Source organism: Sphaerodactylus townsendi, linkage group LG12 (genome assembly GCF_021028975.2).
Source record: "Sphaerodactylus townsendi isolate TG3544 linkage group LG12, MPM_Stown_v2.3, whole genome shotgun sequence".
NCBI lineage: Eukaryota > Metazoa > Chordata > Lepidosauria > Squamata > Sphaerodactylidae > Sphaerodactylus > Sphaerodactylus townsendi.
Window position 1 is genome coordinate 40738208 of NC_059436.1, and position 15028 is coordinate 40753235.

Sequence of the window (15028 nt, forward strand, 5' to 3'; positions counted from 1 at the left end):
TTGTTTATGTTACTGTTCAATGTTGTGCTCCTAAGCATAAATAATTATATATATAGTCAAAGGCTTTCCAAATTCCTGCCAGTTTTGGCTGCCAGTTTTAAAAAACACTAGAGTCAAGACAGTGACTAATCAGCTCCACACAAACACAGGATATAGGCAATAAACAATCAAAGGGAACAAAGGCCAGACTACTTCTATTCAGATGCCCGCACCTATTGACCTTGCTATCTCCATTGTTACTCACATGCTACACTTCAGTGTTACTCACTTGCCAGGCCACTCCTATTCAGATGCCCTCACCTATTGACTTTTACCCACAGGCATATATACTCCACTTGCTTTCCTTTCCTACTATCAGATCCTCTGAAGATGCCAATCACAGATGCAGGCGAAATATCAGGAGAGAATGCTGCTAGAACATGGCCATACAGCCCGGAAACCATATCACCCCAATAATCATATAGTTAATATTTATTTGTTATTTAGGGAATGTATATGTTTCCTTGCCGGACACCTGCTTGAGACAGGTCTCTTAGTTGGTTTGTTCCCCATCTGTATTTAGAGTGTATTTTTTTCCATTAATTTATCATTGCCCTTTGATAGAACAAATCACAAGAAAAGCAGTCATGTCTAAATCTGGACTTCCTCCCAGCCCCTTTCCTGGCCATGTAAATGCAGATGAATCCGATCACACGAATCTTTTCTGTACTTGGATTGTCAGACAGTCTTGTCTGCTGGCCAGACAGGATTACTTCAGATGACATTGGAAAGTGGAGCAGATTGTGAGATTGTGCCCATATTCCAGAGTTCTGGTTGGCCTTAGTTCATCCTCCACTTTCCAAGCAAAACCTCTTCTTGAACCAAGGAAACCAGATCACCTGGCCACATGCCCCATGTTCTGTCAGTGGCTCAACAACCAGCAGACCGCAAAGGAGTAAAGATAAAAGACAAAGAGTGTGTGTTGATAATTGGCTTTCTTTTTGATTTCATAGTTGTGTTGTATTTGTAATCTTTGTGAATGCTGTGGATACTTTTTTTATTTTTAAAGGCAAAAACACAGATGTCAGTTTTCCTCCACTTTTTCGCTTTCAGAATTGCAAATAGTCAATAATCCAGTAGGTGTTTTTAGCTGGTAATTAGGGAAAGAAAAAAGTCCAGTGCCACTTTAAATGCTAATATTTTATTTCAATGTGAACTTTCATGAATCACAGTCCCCTTCCTTGGATATTTGGGGGAAAATGACACTTGAAAGTCTGCTTAAGGTAGTGTTAACGCAGGTTAAGCAGTAAATAAAAGAAGCTCAAGAAAGCTCAAGCCGATACAGAATAAAATCTTTTTGAATTTTATTCAGCCAACCATGGTCAATAGAGTACCAGGGAGCCTCTATAAAAAAGCAGTGTGTTCTTACTTTTATAGGTTACATCAGAATAGCAGTAAAAAGAATACACCCCAAAGTTCATCATCATCACTCAGTCATACAGAAAGGTGGAGATTTCCCTTTTCCCCCCAAACAATTGAACTTTCTAAGACCCTTATTGGAAGGTGGGAACACCTGATCTTTTGATGCAAGATGAACTAGGACCTGTTTCTTTCCTATCTATTTTGCCTTTTGTTGTTGTTCTTCTCAAAAAGAGAGCCTAAACATCTTTATGTTTCTCTCTTCTGTCTCTAGGAGAAGGGCAAATTCAAGGTATCTGATTAGGAACTGTAAGACCTTAAAACAGTTGAATCTGCACATTCTGTATAACTCTGGACAAATGGCATTCTGCTAGACTATCAAGCTTGCCTATTAACAGAAAGAGAATAGACTTTCAGGCCTACATCTTTTCTTTGCTCAGCTGCATTATGGTTGCCAACTCCCCATTACAGAAAGAAAGTAATGGGGGGGCAAGAAGAAAACCTTTGCATATAGTAAAATATATCCCTCTCATACCTTCTGCGCCTACAGTAGGGAGGAGAAGTGAGAAAGAGGTTAGGGGTGAATTCCATCATAAGTCTTTCAGAGACAATGAGGACGGGCAGTGGCTCAATGGGCGCAGTAGCTTTGGTTTATCAAGGTACCAATTCTCTCAGACTTTTTCCATCATTCTCAAAATAGCATTCAGGATTTTGATAAGCTGCTCATTTCTGTATATGCCATCCAAGCAATGAACTAATTAATCAGTGAAGAGGTGGACTAGATATCTATCCAAAACATTCCTTATTTAGTTGGTTGCCCTCACATTATTCTCTCTAGCTTCTCAGCCCAAGTTGCAGATCAGAAAGCTACAGCAATGTATGTTCCTATACTTTTTTCAGGATAAAGATGACACCAGATTTGAGAATTCATGCACCATTTCCTGGACTGTCTTCTAGAATGATTTGCTGGGGTCCTGTTTGCCCACCTAATTCCATCCTCAAAGCAGTAGGACCCAAGTGGAGCATTCTAGAGCAAAGATGGTTCAGGAAATATCAGATGAATTCTCAATTCTGGTGTCATCTTTATTCTGAGCAAGGTACAGCACAGGTGTCCCACCCAGGATCTTTCCACCAGATGCTATCCTATCCCATTCCTGTGTCCCAGTGCTCTTGACTCACACACCACCTAGCTGGTTGCAGATGAGTGCAAAGCCGATTATATGATTTGCTGTTCAGCATCATAAGAACATAAGAAGGAGCCTGCTGGATCAGACCAGAGTCCATCTAGTCCAGCACTCTGCTACTCGCAGTGGCCCACCAGATCCCTTTGGGAGCTCACATGCAGGATGTGAAAGCAATGGCCTGCTGCTGCTGCTCCTGAGCACCTGGTCTGCTAAGGCATTTGCAGTCTCAGATCAAGGAGGATCAAGATTGGTAGCCATAGATTGACTTTATAAATCTGTCCAATCCCATCATCGGGAGAGGAGGAATGAAGGAGGGAAATCTTGGGACCTAAAAGCAAACTTTGGAAACTGGCATCTCTAACTTTGCCTGGGAATTGTTTTAAAAAATGATCAAAAGCTGTTTGTGAAGTGTCTCATAATTTGCATTACAATGTGAAATGCAAATACTTGGATGCAGTGTGTTTAATTTCCAGGATCTGATCATTTTTGTAGAAAAAAAAAACTTTTCAAAACCACCTGATTTTTTCCAGTACAACGTTTGGTGCTTCTGTTCTTTGCTTGTCCCAATAACTCATTTTCTCTTTTTTCTTTCTTTTGTTGTTGTTTTCCCTGTTTTTTTTTTGCCTTACCTTCCTGCCGAATCACGCCATCCACTCAACATACAATGCGAAAACCCATGTCTCCGTCTGTATGTTGTGCGCCTGCTGCTCTAAACAAATACTAATCTAAACTCAAAACCTTGTAAATAATATTGCAAATGTTCATCCATGAAAACATCACATATAGGACACGGTTGGTTTCATTGAATTTTTAAAAACAATCTCCTGCTTTTAAAATTTTTCTCTTAGTTTTATTTTTGCTTCACTTCTCTTTATCTTCGTTTGAGATTTCGGACTGCGTTGGTGAAAACCGTCTCTCTGTCTTTGTTTGCACTGTGGCTGTTGACCAGATTTGCTTGTGGTATTGTTTTTCTGTAGACTAATTGTAGTTGGATGCAAACCTGCCGTTACCAATATCTTCATTCCTGGTATTTCCATAACTGACAGAGGTGAAACTCAATACATTAATTAAAAAGAGAAATACGCTAATTTCACAGTATGCAAAAATGAATTTTAAATGATAGACACGGTATAGAATGCAGTATATCGACAGAACAAAGATGAGTTAAATAACTACATAGCAACTGAGCCCGAGTAAATGTGACATTGAAGATCTGTGATCAGATCCTTTGACAGTAGTTGAGCTGGAAAAACCTGCTATGGGAAGTATGGATTAGGGCTATTGCGCTAGCCAGTCAAATACTTTTACTTGTTGACACATTATATGAGCTTGCGTGTAAGAAAATGCTGCTAGGTGATTCGGTGCCCCCTCCAAAGGCATGGATATTTTTTTTCATAGCATATAATTACACATTATTCATTTATAAATACCCATTCCCTTTTCAAAGAAAGATGGCTAATTTTGGATAAGTGACTCGCATTCAGCATCCAGCAACTCCAGTTCAAAGATCTCAGGTATCAAGATTTGGGGAGCCCCCTTTTCTACTTGAGATCGTGGGGAATTGCTGCCAGTCAGCATGAACAATATCATGCTACATGGGTGGATAGCAGCTTCGATGAGAAATCTGTAATGGGATGCCTCACTGAGGCGGAGTCCACACAGGCTAAAAACAGTGCCCCTGTTGGTAAATGGTAAAAACACCATTCCAGGGGAGCTGTTCACATGGCTGCTGCCTCTGCATCAAGGCAGCACCATGCTTCCCCACCACCACCGGGGCGGAAACACTGTTTTGGGAATCAGTGTTTCCCAGCTGGCACCATGCAAACGGCACCGAGTTGGAGGCACCACTTTTCGGCACCTCTGTTTTCCCCCACACTTACCTTCTCTCCCTGCGGAGCTCCACTTTAATTTAGAACAGTGGTGCTTGATTCCTCAAAGCAAATTTCAGCTCTGGTTCAGCCCACCACACTCCACAAACAAGCAACAAAACTAAACAAACAAATAAATAGTGACACGAATCAGAAAAGATGTGAAATAGCTGCCTTAAAATACAGAGTAGAGCCCTTTTTTATTAGGGGGAACTGTTTTTAAAAGAGAAACAGAAAAACAATGCCACTCTGATCCTTTTACTAAAATGATAATGTTCAGTGTTGTTTGATGCTGTCCGCTGCCTTCAGGCTGAATTAGGAAGGAAAGGCTGGGCGAACTGCAAGGGTGAATGGACGGATGAAAACTTAACAACTGAAGCTCTGAATTCTTGGCTCCCGGTTTGCTCGCTGTGAGCAGCCCAGGAAGACAGTTCCTTGCTTTTTCGCTTGGTCTGTGCATGCTCGGTGCCGCCTACTCATTTTGTGATCTCTGCGCTTTTCTCTTTGCTCTCTATTTCAGGACTGAGTCTGAAGTACAGTGTATACACCTAACTCTGAGCTGCTTGCACCTTTTCAAAACAAATGCCAGCCAAATGCATGCCCAGCAGCTGATTTTCCTGAACTTTTTAATGGTGCTGGTGGAATGTAGCGCTATTGGCATGACCATCAGCTCTTTAGCCTTTGAATTAGCGGCTGGATAAAGCCACGAGCCTCTTGCACCTAAAACTGCAAAGCCTATGGAACTACTTTCAATTCAGCAGGCATCCAGTAGTGAAAAATTACCATGATGGGGGGAAAAGCAAGACTAGGTCTGCTTGGCTTTGGCTATAAGGCCCCAGTGTCTCTGTGTTACCCACCCAGCCGCTTTCTGCAGTAGAGGAAATCCAAGTATCTAGTGGGATTTTTAAACAAGGAAAAAGATGGAAATTAAGTTGCTAACATTTCCCATTCAGAGTAATTGGGTTCAGAACAAACCAAGAGATATGTCTTATTTGATTGATAGAGAGGGGACTTCTCTCAAATACATTTTTGTTGGGTTATGCCACTGGATAGTTTTTGATCATGGAAAATAGAAGGCAGGATTGAACAAGCACATACAAAGAGAGAAGGGCGAGGGAAAAAATCACAGCTCCACTCTAGTGTTGCTTTGATCCGGCTTTAGATAGGCCAAATCAAATGAGCTATTAAATACCATTCTGTTTCCAAGGCAGACTCTACTGGGGGATGCTTTACACCTTCTACAAACGAGCTTTTTGGGTGTTCAGGCTGGCCTGCCATCTGTTGCTTATGTCTGTCTGAAACCCTTGTTGTGGAATATTTCCATTAATTGGAGTGGAACTATACCCTTAATCTCCAGCCAAGCCTTTTAACCTTTACCAATAAAGGAAGGTGTTTAACATGAGCTGTGCAATCCCTTCCTTTCCCCTGAAGCAAAGTGGTGGAAGACCTCTGTTTTCAGCCTATATGGGTTCATTTCCATCCTTCTCGAGCCACAGTGGATTTTATGGATTGTAATCCTGTCCCATTCATACAAGCAGAAAACCATTTGAGGGCACTCTCTTCAAATCCCTTTTTTGCTATTTCCCTGTAGCCAAGGGAGGGACTCTTGTGGAGAGGGTTTTTCTCATACGTGCTTGCATGTGGAGTGACCTGCACTGACTAATGTTTCTTTTGGAAGGTTTTCTGGTGGCCGATTTGCTGCTTAGAACGCGAAGCTGGTAATTTTTGTTTCTCTTTTGCGGGCTTTGGCTACCCATCCTGTCCTTATCTGAAGGACACAAAACCTTTCCTCTCCTCAGGACAATTTCATCAACCTCAGCTTCCTTCGACTGTTCCGGGCTGCAAGACTCATCAAACTCCTTCGCCAGGGCTACACCATCCGGATTTTGCTCTGGACCTTCGTCCAGTCTTTCAAGGTGAGGCTAAAGTAGGACTGAGAGCTCAGTTCTGTAACAAAGAACTATTCTTCATGTGTCCAGCAATATTTTCAGAATCATAGGGCCTTTCCCCACTTACCTTAAGCCCCGCGCTACTCTCCTCAAGTAGCGCGGGGTCCTGGGGCACTCCCCACAACAGGGGCGGCGACAGCACAGCCGCCCCGACGCTGCTGCTGTCGCGCCCCCTCAGCGCGCGGCATCCCTGGCGCTCTTGTAAGTGGCGCCTTTTGATGACCCGCCTTTTGGGGACGCCCAGGCACGCACCAGGGATGCCGCACGCTGAGAGCAGTGCACGGCATAGGGGGGATCGGGGTGAGTGGGGAAACGCCCATAGGTAAAGACTCTTTTCTGATTAATGATTGAATTTTTTTTTGTCTATACTAGGGAGAGATGACTTGGTTTAATACTTCTTTAGTCCTAATTTCTCCTCTAAAAGAACAGTAAGGTTTTTAGGACAGTGAGATATAGACAATCAGAGTTGCATATCTTTTGTGCCCCCCTGGAATACCTGCAGGTTGTTGTGACCCCTCGAGCACAGGATGCTAGGGGTCCTTTCAATGCAATTCTTCCCCTCCCTGGTTGCAATCACTTTCCTCCGAGACATGGCTTTCTTCTTTCCCCCTTAGTGTTCAGTTCCAAATGACAGCAAATGACTCCTCACAGGGGCTTGGGTTAAAGGGTTGGGGTAAGGCCATAGTCCCATCCCCTTCCATCTCAAACCTGATTGTCCCTGCAAGACTTCTAAAACAATGTTCCTCTCAACTGTTTTCTGGGGACTCATTAAAAATGTATCCTATGGTTTGGCCTTAAGAGGGGAGCCTGGAGAAGGCAACAGAATGTGATTCTCTTGTGTTCTGCTTCATCTAGTGTCCCCAGCCAGTTCTCCTGTTGGGAGATGAGAGTCTAGCCTAGTGTCTCCAGTCAGGGAGTCTGCAGCTGCCCAGCTATGCCAGGGTCACCTGTGGTTTTGCACCACTCATCACAAGGTCAACGTTATGAGCTTGCTTGGGAAGGGAGAATGACTGGTGAATTGGCTTATGCTTGCAGTGTGGATATGCCCACTGTTGGCTGGAGTCTGGGTTAAGGTCTCACTCTCTCGTACCTCATCCACAGGCTGAGATGTCAGGGTCACTCCACATTTTTGATGTTATGTGGACTTGTAAATATTCATCTAGTTGTCAGAAAGCATTTCCAGACCTCCAGGCAAGGAAGTTTTTGTAAACTGCAAGGGATTTCTTCCCTTCACTCCCCCAACACCATTTAGCTTGTTAGGGCGATTGTTTTCCCAGAGGTATATTTTTTCAAACTGTGGTTGGAATAGCATGGATCTATGATTCATTCTCAGAGGATCCTGTTTGGAACAAGCTGGGTGGGAAGAATTGGGTGGATCTATATGGCTTTAATGTTGGGTACTGTTTTCCTATTGGGTACCTGAAAGATTGACATATTTTTCTTCCTGCACCAGTTTTTGTGGATTAAACAGCTTCAGCCACAATGACTGGTTCCTTCTATGGCAGTGGTTCTCAACCTTTTAGGCTTGGAGCCAATCATTGCAGCTCCCTGCAACTTGGCGCCTTTCGGCTGCAAGCTCCCTTTCTTTGCCTATTCTGCTCCCCACAGCCGCAATGGCTGCCCCCGTTGAATTGGTGGCTGCTATTTATTAATGGTTTTGTGCAGAATGCAGTTATCTTCCCTTAAGGCGGCGCTTCCATTGCAAGGATATGGCTTTTCACTCAGTACAGAAACTGCAATATTTTATCACTAGAATGGTCAACAGCTTCTTCTTTCACAAGCTGTCATAGGAGATTCCATCACTAAGGTTCCCTGTTGGAGATCTGTGGCATCCAACCCAGATGCATCCAACCCAGATGCATCCAACCCAGATGCATCCAACCCAGATGCAAAGGTGGCCATAGCAGATTCTTCATTTTAGCACACTAGTCACACCCATGGTCACATCATGTGATCAGTGGTGAGATGGGCCTGACCAATCACTCCCAATTGCAAAGTGATTGCTTTGCACCCATCCAACTTCTTTTCAGATGTGTTTTCCTTCCATATTGCATGGAATGCATGAAGGGGGCGGGGTCTTCCCCGTGGCACCAAAATTGTAAGTAGATCCTTCTCTAATTTTAACCATTTGCAAAGGAGGATTGTTCTCAGATGCATCATTGCTCACTGTTTATGTTTTCCCTGTTGTCTCTTGCAGGCCTTGCCATACGTGTGTCTCCTTATTGCGATGCTGTTCTTCATCTATGCCATTATTGGCATGCAGGTAAATCATAGCCACAGTCAAGGGGGAAGTAAGGCTGCCGTGTTGAAATGATATTCTTGTCTGGGATATACATGGCGTTCCCAAGAGGTGATTCATCATGACAAGAGCAGGCAGACAGCTGGCAGAAGGAGGTTGGCCCGACATAGGAGCAGCAGTGGCGTAGTGGTTAAGAGCTGGTGCATTCTAATCTGGAGGAACTGGGTTTGATTCCCCGCTCTGCAGCTTGAGCTGTGGAGGCTTATCTGGGGAATTCAGATTAGCCTGTACACTCCAACACATACCAGCTGGGTGACCTTGGGCTAGTCACAGTTCTTCTGAGCTCTCTCAGCCCCACCTACCTCACAGGGTGTTTGTTGTGAGGGGGGAAGGGCAAGGAGATTGTAAGTCCCTTTGAGTGTCCTACAGAAGAGAAAGGGGGGATATAAATCCAAACTCCTCCTCTTCTTCATGTATGCTTAGTTAATGCAGGGATTGGGAAAAACCAAAGAACTGAAAGCTGTGGCAAACTGGACTTGCACCATTTCTGGAATGAATCTTACAAAATTCTTCTAATTAGGCTGGAGTCCGTAAGGAGTGGAACGAGATTCAAGACAAAAGATTGAAACAGTTTTAAAAAAATAAAGTGAGGGAGGCAATCCTCCCAGCCCAAATGTTGGTATTCATCTCAGTGCATGTTTTTCTGTTGTCCAGACTTTGCTCTTGTGGCAACACACTTTACTGAAGTTTAGTAATTAGCACGTGATAACAGCACAAAAAAACAGTAGATACAGGCCACATTTTGTCCATATCTACACTACAAACGTAGCCCCTTTTTCGTAGTCATTCTTTCTTTCCAGGGAACCCCAAACATTGTGCTGGGAACTAGGTATCACTATTAGAATTCCTTGTGTCATCACAATCTATAATACAAAACCAATAAATGAAATTAAGTGAAATTGCTAGGTTTGTTTGGGATCAGTTATGAAGATGAATTGGGTAGACCGCTATAAAGCCAAGCAGTGTTTGTAATATAGGTATAACTTTGGTTTACACATCTTCTGAGCATCAGATTAGTGAGAGCAACATATCTGTCATCCCCATGCTATTGATTACATCCTTTGGGCTAGTGCAGTGGTGGCGAACCTATGGCACTGGTGCCAGAGTTGGCACTCGGAGCCCTCTCTGTGGGCATGCACAAACAGAGTGCCCCCCCCCCCACATCTAGGCTGGCCTGGGCCACTGGGCTCGATGATTAGCATTAAACCTAAGACCTAGTTTTGGGGAAGCAGTGTAGGTAACCCTGTTAAGCACTGTTAAACCCCACTGATTTTCATGCGAAGAACTACAGTGCGATCCTTTACCTGGGAGTAAGCTCAGTTGCTGGCAATGGGGCTTGCTTCTGAGTAAACCCTGCTAGGGTCGTGATTCACCTGTTGAGAGAGTTGCACAATTGCTTCAAAGCAAAGCCACCAACTACTGTCAAGCTTACTTTTGAGTAACACGCGCCTCGGAGCCAACCATTTTTTCTAAACTAAAACCTCAGCATTCAGGTTAAATTGCCGTGTTGGCACTTTGCGATAAGTAAGTGGGTTTTGGGTTGCAATTTGGGCACTCGGTCTCGAAAAGGTTCGCCATCACTGGGCTAGTGTCATTTCCCCTTGACCCCTGGTTCACTTTGACTCCTAGACATTTTAATAAGCCTTTATGCATGTTCTTTTGGTTGTTTTCATATCGCTCAGGTCTTTGGAAACATTGCGCTGGATGATGACACATCCATTAATCGCCACAACAACTTCCGAACATTCTTGCAAGCCCTGATGCTACTTTTTCGGTAAATATGTCCATCACCCTTTCTGTCTTCAGGCCATTGAGTGGGAGGATTACATCCCTCCTACACCAGATGTGTATATATGGGTTGACATCTAGCTTTCATGCTTTTGATAATAGGCTTGAAAGTTCAAAGAATGCCTGGTGAAATTTGAGAGCCCATCAAAAAAAGAATTTAAGGTAATCTAGGTGGGTCTGCGAATTGTCATCAATGGCTGTCTCTGGAAATAATCATGAGAACCCTGCCCTGCTCATCACCAGGGACTACACCAACCAGTTTCTCCTATTTTAAGGTGTTCTAGTGCTTCAGTGATTTGTCATCTGTATTACTATACACACAGTCTGCATTTTTCTTTCTGCCACATTTTCCAGGAGGTGGGATGGTTATGTGTTAGTAGTCTATGCTTGATGATGTTGAGTAGGGAAGACATTTCAAGCTATAGAGTTTTGTGGCTATATGTTTATAACACTACGTCTTTCTCCATACTTAGTGTTGGCCAGGAAAGACCAATTGTTTCTAGAAAAAAGCATCTTCATTTAATTTGTTATTTGTAATAGGTACTATTGTAGGGTTGTGATTAGTACCTCTTGCAAATAGCAGATACACTGGAGTTGATGAGCAGGGCAGGGATCTTGTGAACAGCTGGCCTGCTGTACAAGGGTGTTGTAAAGGTGTACTGAAATCAGTTATGTGAAATGTTCTTCAAATATGCATACTACAAATACTGCTATGGTTGTTAACTATTATTTATGGAGTGCTGACATTGTGTGTGGTGCATTACAAAAAATGTAAAGTGACAGGGCTCTCCCTTGAGGAATTTGTAATCTGGAGGTTGTAACAAGGAAGAGAGATGCAATATGAGAGAGATGAGAATATGTTCTCATTTTAGTTGCATTTACTTAGGTTCAGTTTCAGTAAGGAAAATGATCATAATAGGGGTTCTCTGTGTGTGTTAAGTGCCATCAAGTCATTTCTGACTCATGGTGAATCTATGAATGAATAATCTTCAAAATATCTTATTAACAGCCTTGCTCGGGTCTCACAAACCGAGGTCTGTGGCTTCCTTTATGGAGTGAATCCACCTCATGTCAGGTTTTCCTCTTTTCCTGCTGCCTTCAACTTTTCCTAGCATTATTGTCTTTTCCAGTGTGCCTTGTTTTCTCATAATGTGACCAAAGTACGATAGCCTCAGTTTAGGAACTTTAGCTTCTAAGATTGGTTTGGTTGATCTAGGGATTCTAGCAGCTGTGAAACCTGCAGACAGACACATCTTTGCCTCTTTGCTATTTTTATGACCAGGTAGCAGGTTATAAATGAAAGTAATAAAAATGCCAAAATTCGGGCATCAAGACACTTCTGGTTGCCAGATGAAGCATGTGATGTACCTAATTCAATGCACTGGATATTGCCAAGTGTAAAATGCAGTGAGGGCAATTAAGCAGACCTTAAATGGTAATAAATAAGAATGTCTACATACCTACCTGGAGGGAAGTGTTATTACATATACATACATACATAAAACCTTTATTAGGCATAAAATGTTATTAACATAATCTGTTATCATGCTTAATTTATGCTAACAAACCCTGAGGTTAGGTATGCAATCCCCTTGCCTTCCTCAGAGGCACAAATTATTACAAAGTAATTGTTTATATGGCCCTGTTCACCCAGCTTTTGCCCATTAAGACCCTGACACTAACAGCCATTAATCCCCAGTTACTGTTGATTAACATGAATCTTTTATGTGCACAAAACTTAAATTTAATTCGGCCTTTCATTTTTCATAAAGAGATTAGGTTAATCTTATGCTAATTTGTGCAGCATACATTTTTTACTGATACGACACCAGCCTTGGATCTTTTTGATACAAAACTGGCGAGGAATCAGATGAGCCATACAAAGAGGAAGGCTGTTTGCATCTTGTGTCCTTATTATTGTCTGCTCAAGAACATAAAAGAACCTGATGCAGTGGTGGCGAACCTTTGGCACTCCAGATGTTATGGACTACAATTCCCATCAGCCCCTGCCAGCATGGCCAATTGTAATGTCCGTAACATCTGGAGTGCCAAAGGTTCGCCACCACGGCATAGGTTAGGTAGGACATAAATATATGGTAAACGTTTAATATGTTATCTCATGGGAACTGTTGATAGTGCTAATAATTCTCTTTTATTGACCTGGTTTCTCTTCCGAGTGCTGCAATTCCCAGGTTTCCTTGGAATAGGGGAATGAATATTAATCTTCTGGCTAATTAATTAGGTGATACCAAGGTACCTGCCCATGAACCCTGATTATGAGTTCCTATAATCACTTCATGAATAGATTTTTCTGCTGTTTGCACCAGTATAAAAAGTGGGCAATGCAATCTGTCCGTTATTGTTGAAGACTTTCATGACTGGAGTCAGTTGATTATTGTGAGTTTTCTGTGACCATGGTCTAGTAGTTTTTGCTCCTAACATTTTGCTCACATCTGTGAGAGGCATCTTCAGAGGCATGGCTCAGTACCCTGACGTGCCTCTGAAGATTCTAGCTATGAGGTGGGGGAAATGTTAGGAGCAAAAACTACCAGACCTTGGTCACAAAGCCCAGAAGACCCATAACAGCCAATCTATCAGGTGTTGGTCATTTAAAGGTTGCAGATCCAGAGAGGGGCCAGCAATTCCATGCTTTATACAAGTTGGTTAATTACAGTTCAGTATCAGCAGAGGTACACCCCTGAATGCTTCAATAGATGCAGAAGGGTGTAACTCTGCTTAAGGCCCTACTGAATACTTCCTTGTCTCCACTTAGTGAGATTATTTTGTTCTCAGACTGGGCAAAAGTAGCCACAAGCTGCCACTGTGCTATGTTTGAGGACACTCAACTGAGGTATGTTCACTTGGTAAACATATTCACCACAACATTCTTAGCACATCTCATCTTCACACATCTTAGTCATACCTACTAAGGGATATACAAGGATGTCAATGTGGAGCCGGAGGATGTAGTCGTTAAAAGTTGGTGGAGTCTAATCTGGAGAACCGGATTTGTTTCCCCACTCCTCCACATGAACAGCAGAATCTGGTGAACCGGACTTGTTTCCCCACTCCAAGCATGAAGTCTGCTGGGTAACTTTGGGCTGGTCACAGTTTGTTCAGAACTCTTTCAGCCCCACCTATCTCACAAAGTGCCTGTTGTGGTGAGAGGAAAGGAAAGGAGTTTGTAATTCATCTTGAGTCTCTTTAAAGGAGAGAAAGGCCGGGTATAAATCCAACTTCTCTTCTTCTTCTAATGCACAGATGTCTAACTCGTGGCCCTCCAGATGTTATGGACTACAGTTAGCCATGCTGGCAGGGGATTATGGGAACTGTAATCCATAACATCTGTAGGGCCATGAGTTTGACACCTATGTTTAATGCATTGCTTTAGCTAGCTGTTACCAGAAAGACAGAGGTCAGTAGCCTGCATTCATATTTTCCATGATGGAAGACTTCAGGTGGCTAGATTCTGAGACCAGTAGCTATCAGTCCACTGGCTTGGAGCCTCTGATTAAATCATGTGAGGGTTGACTCCAGCTCAGCACTCAAGAATCTCAGGGGTGGAAGAGGAGGCAAACTTCAGATTAGCGAGGGGTCAAATCCAAGGAAGCAAGTAGAATCTGGACTTGGAACCAGGCAGAAGAATGGATTGAGGCACAGGCTCAGAGGCTAGAGTGTTATAGTATCTGAATAGGGATTGTCCCTGAGCCTGGGTGTTTAGGCAGAGTTGGTACTGCAGCCTAGGTAGTGCCCATGGAATACAGAGCTGGATTTGTCATGCTCACAATGACCACAACGTAATAGCTGTTGGGAGTCTGATTCAAGACACAAACATACCTGACACATGCAGAGTTATAATTCCCACACTGTGGTAAAGCTCAAGGAATGTGAATGTACCTCCTTACAAGAGAACTGGCCCAGTGCCCAGAGTTGCTAGTCTGTAGGTGGGGCCTGGAGATATCCTGGGATGACCACAGATCTCCACACAACAAACATGAGTTCCCCTGGAGAAAATGGCTCCTTTGGAGTATGGACTCCACGGCATTGTGTCTAGATGAGCTCCCTCCCACCCCCCAAAACCCTGTCTTCCTTAGGTTCCATCTCTATAATCTCCAGGAATTCCCCAGCTCAGAGTTGGCAACCCCACTACTGGTGCTAATTTTCCTTTCCAATTCTAGCACAACATTCAGGGAATCTCTTCTGCCATTACTCATCTTCTCATTGAGGAACCCTTGATAAGCTTCTGATGGCTGTCACAATTTTCTGACGCACTCTGTAATGAAAGCTTTCCAGACAGATCCTTTGCCATCGACAGCCTCCAATGAAGATTGCTCCGTCTTTCTGTTTGCAAATCCCTCCTGAGATTTACTCTTTTGTGTTTACAGGAGCGCTACTGGGGAAGCGTGGCATGAAATCATGCTCTCATGCCTCAGCCATCAAGCCTGTGACAAGCTCTCCAAACTCAGCAAAAACGAATGCGGCAGTGACTTTGCCTATTTCTACTTTGTCTCCTTCATCTTCCTCTGTTCCTTTCTGGTAAGT

General features: G+C 43.2%; 1 protein-coding gene across 1 annotated transcript in view; it reads left to right on the top strand.

Annotated features, from left to right (window-relative positions):
* Positions 1-15028, top strand: part of LOC125441536 (voltage-dependent N-type calcium channel subunit alpha-1B-like) — a 286638-nt gene that overhangs the window by 222303 nt on the left and 49307 nt on the right. Inside the window, exons 35-39 of the mRNA XM_048512145.1 lie at positions 3369-3374; positions 6250-6366; positions 8597-8662; positions 10381-10472; positions 14872-15022. Coding sequence (XP_048368102.1) covers positions 3369-3374; positions 6250-6366; positions 8597-8662; positions 10381-10472; positions 14872-15022 — 432 coding nt within the window. The remainder of the gene's footprint in view (positions 1-3368; positions 3375-6249; positions 6367-8596; positions 8663-10380; positions 10473-14871; positions 15023-15028) is intronic.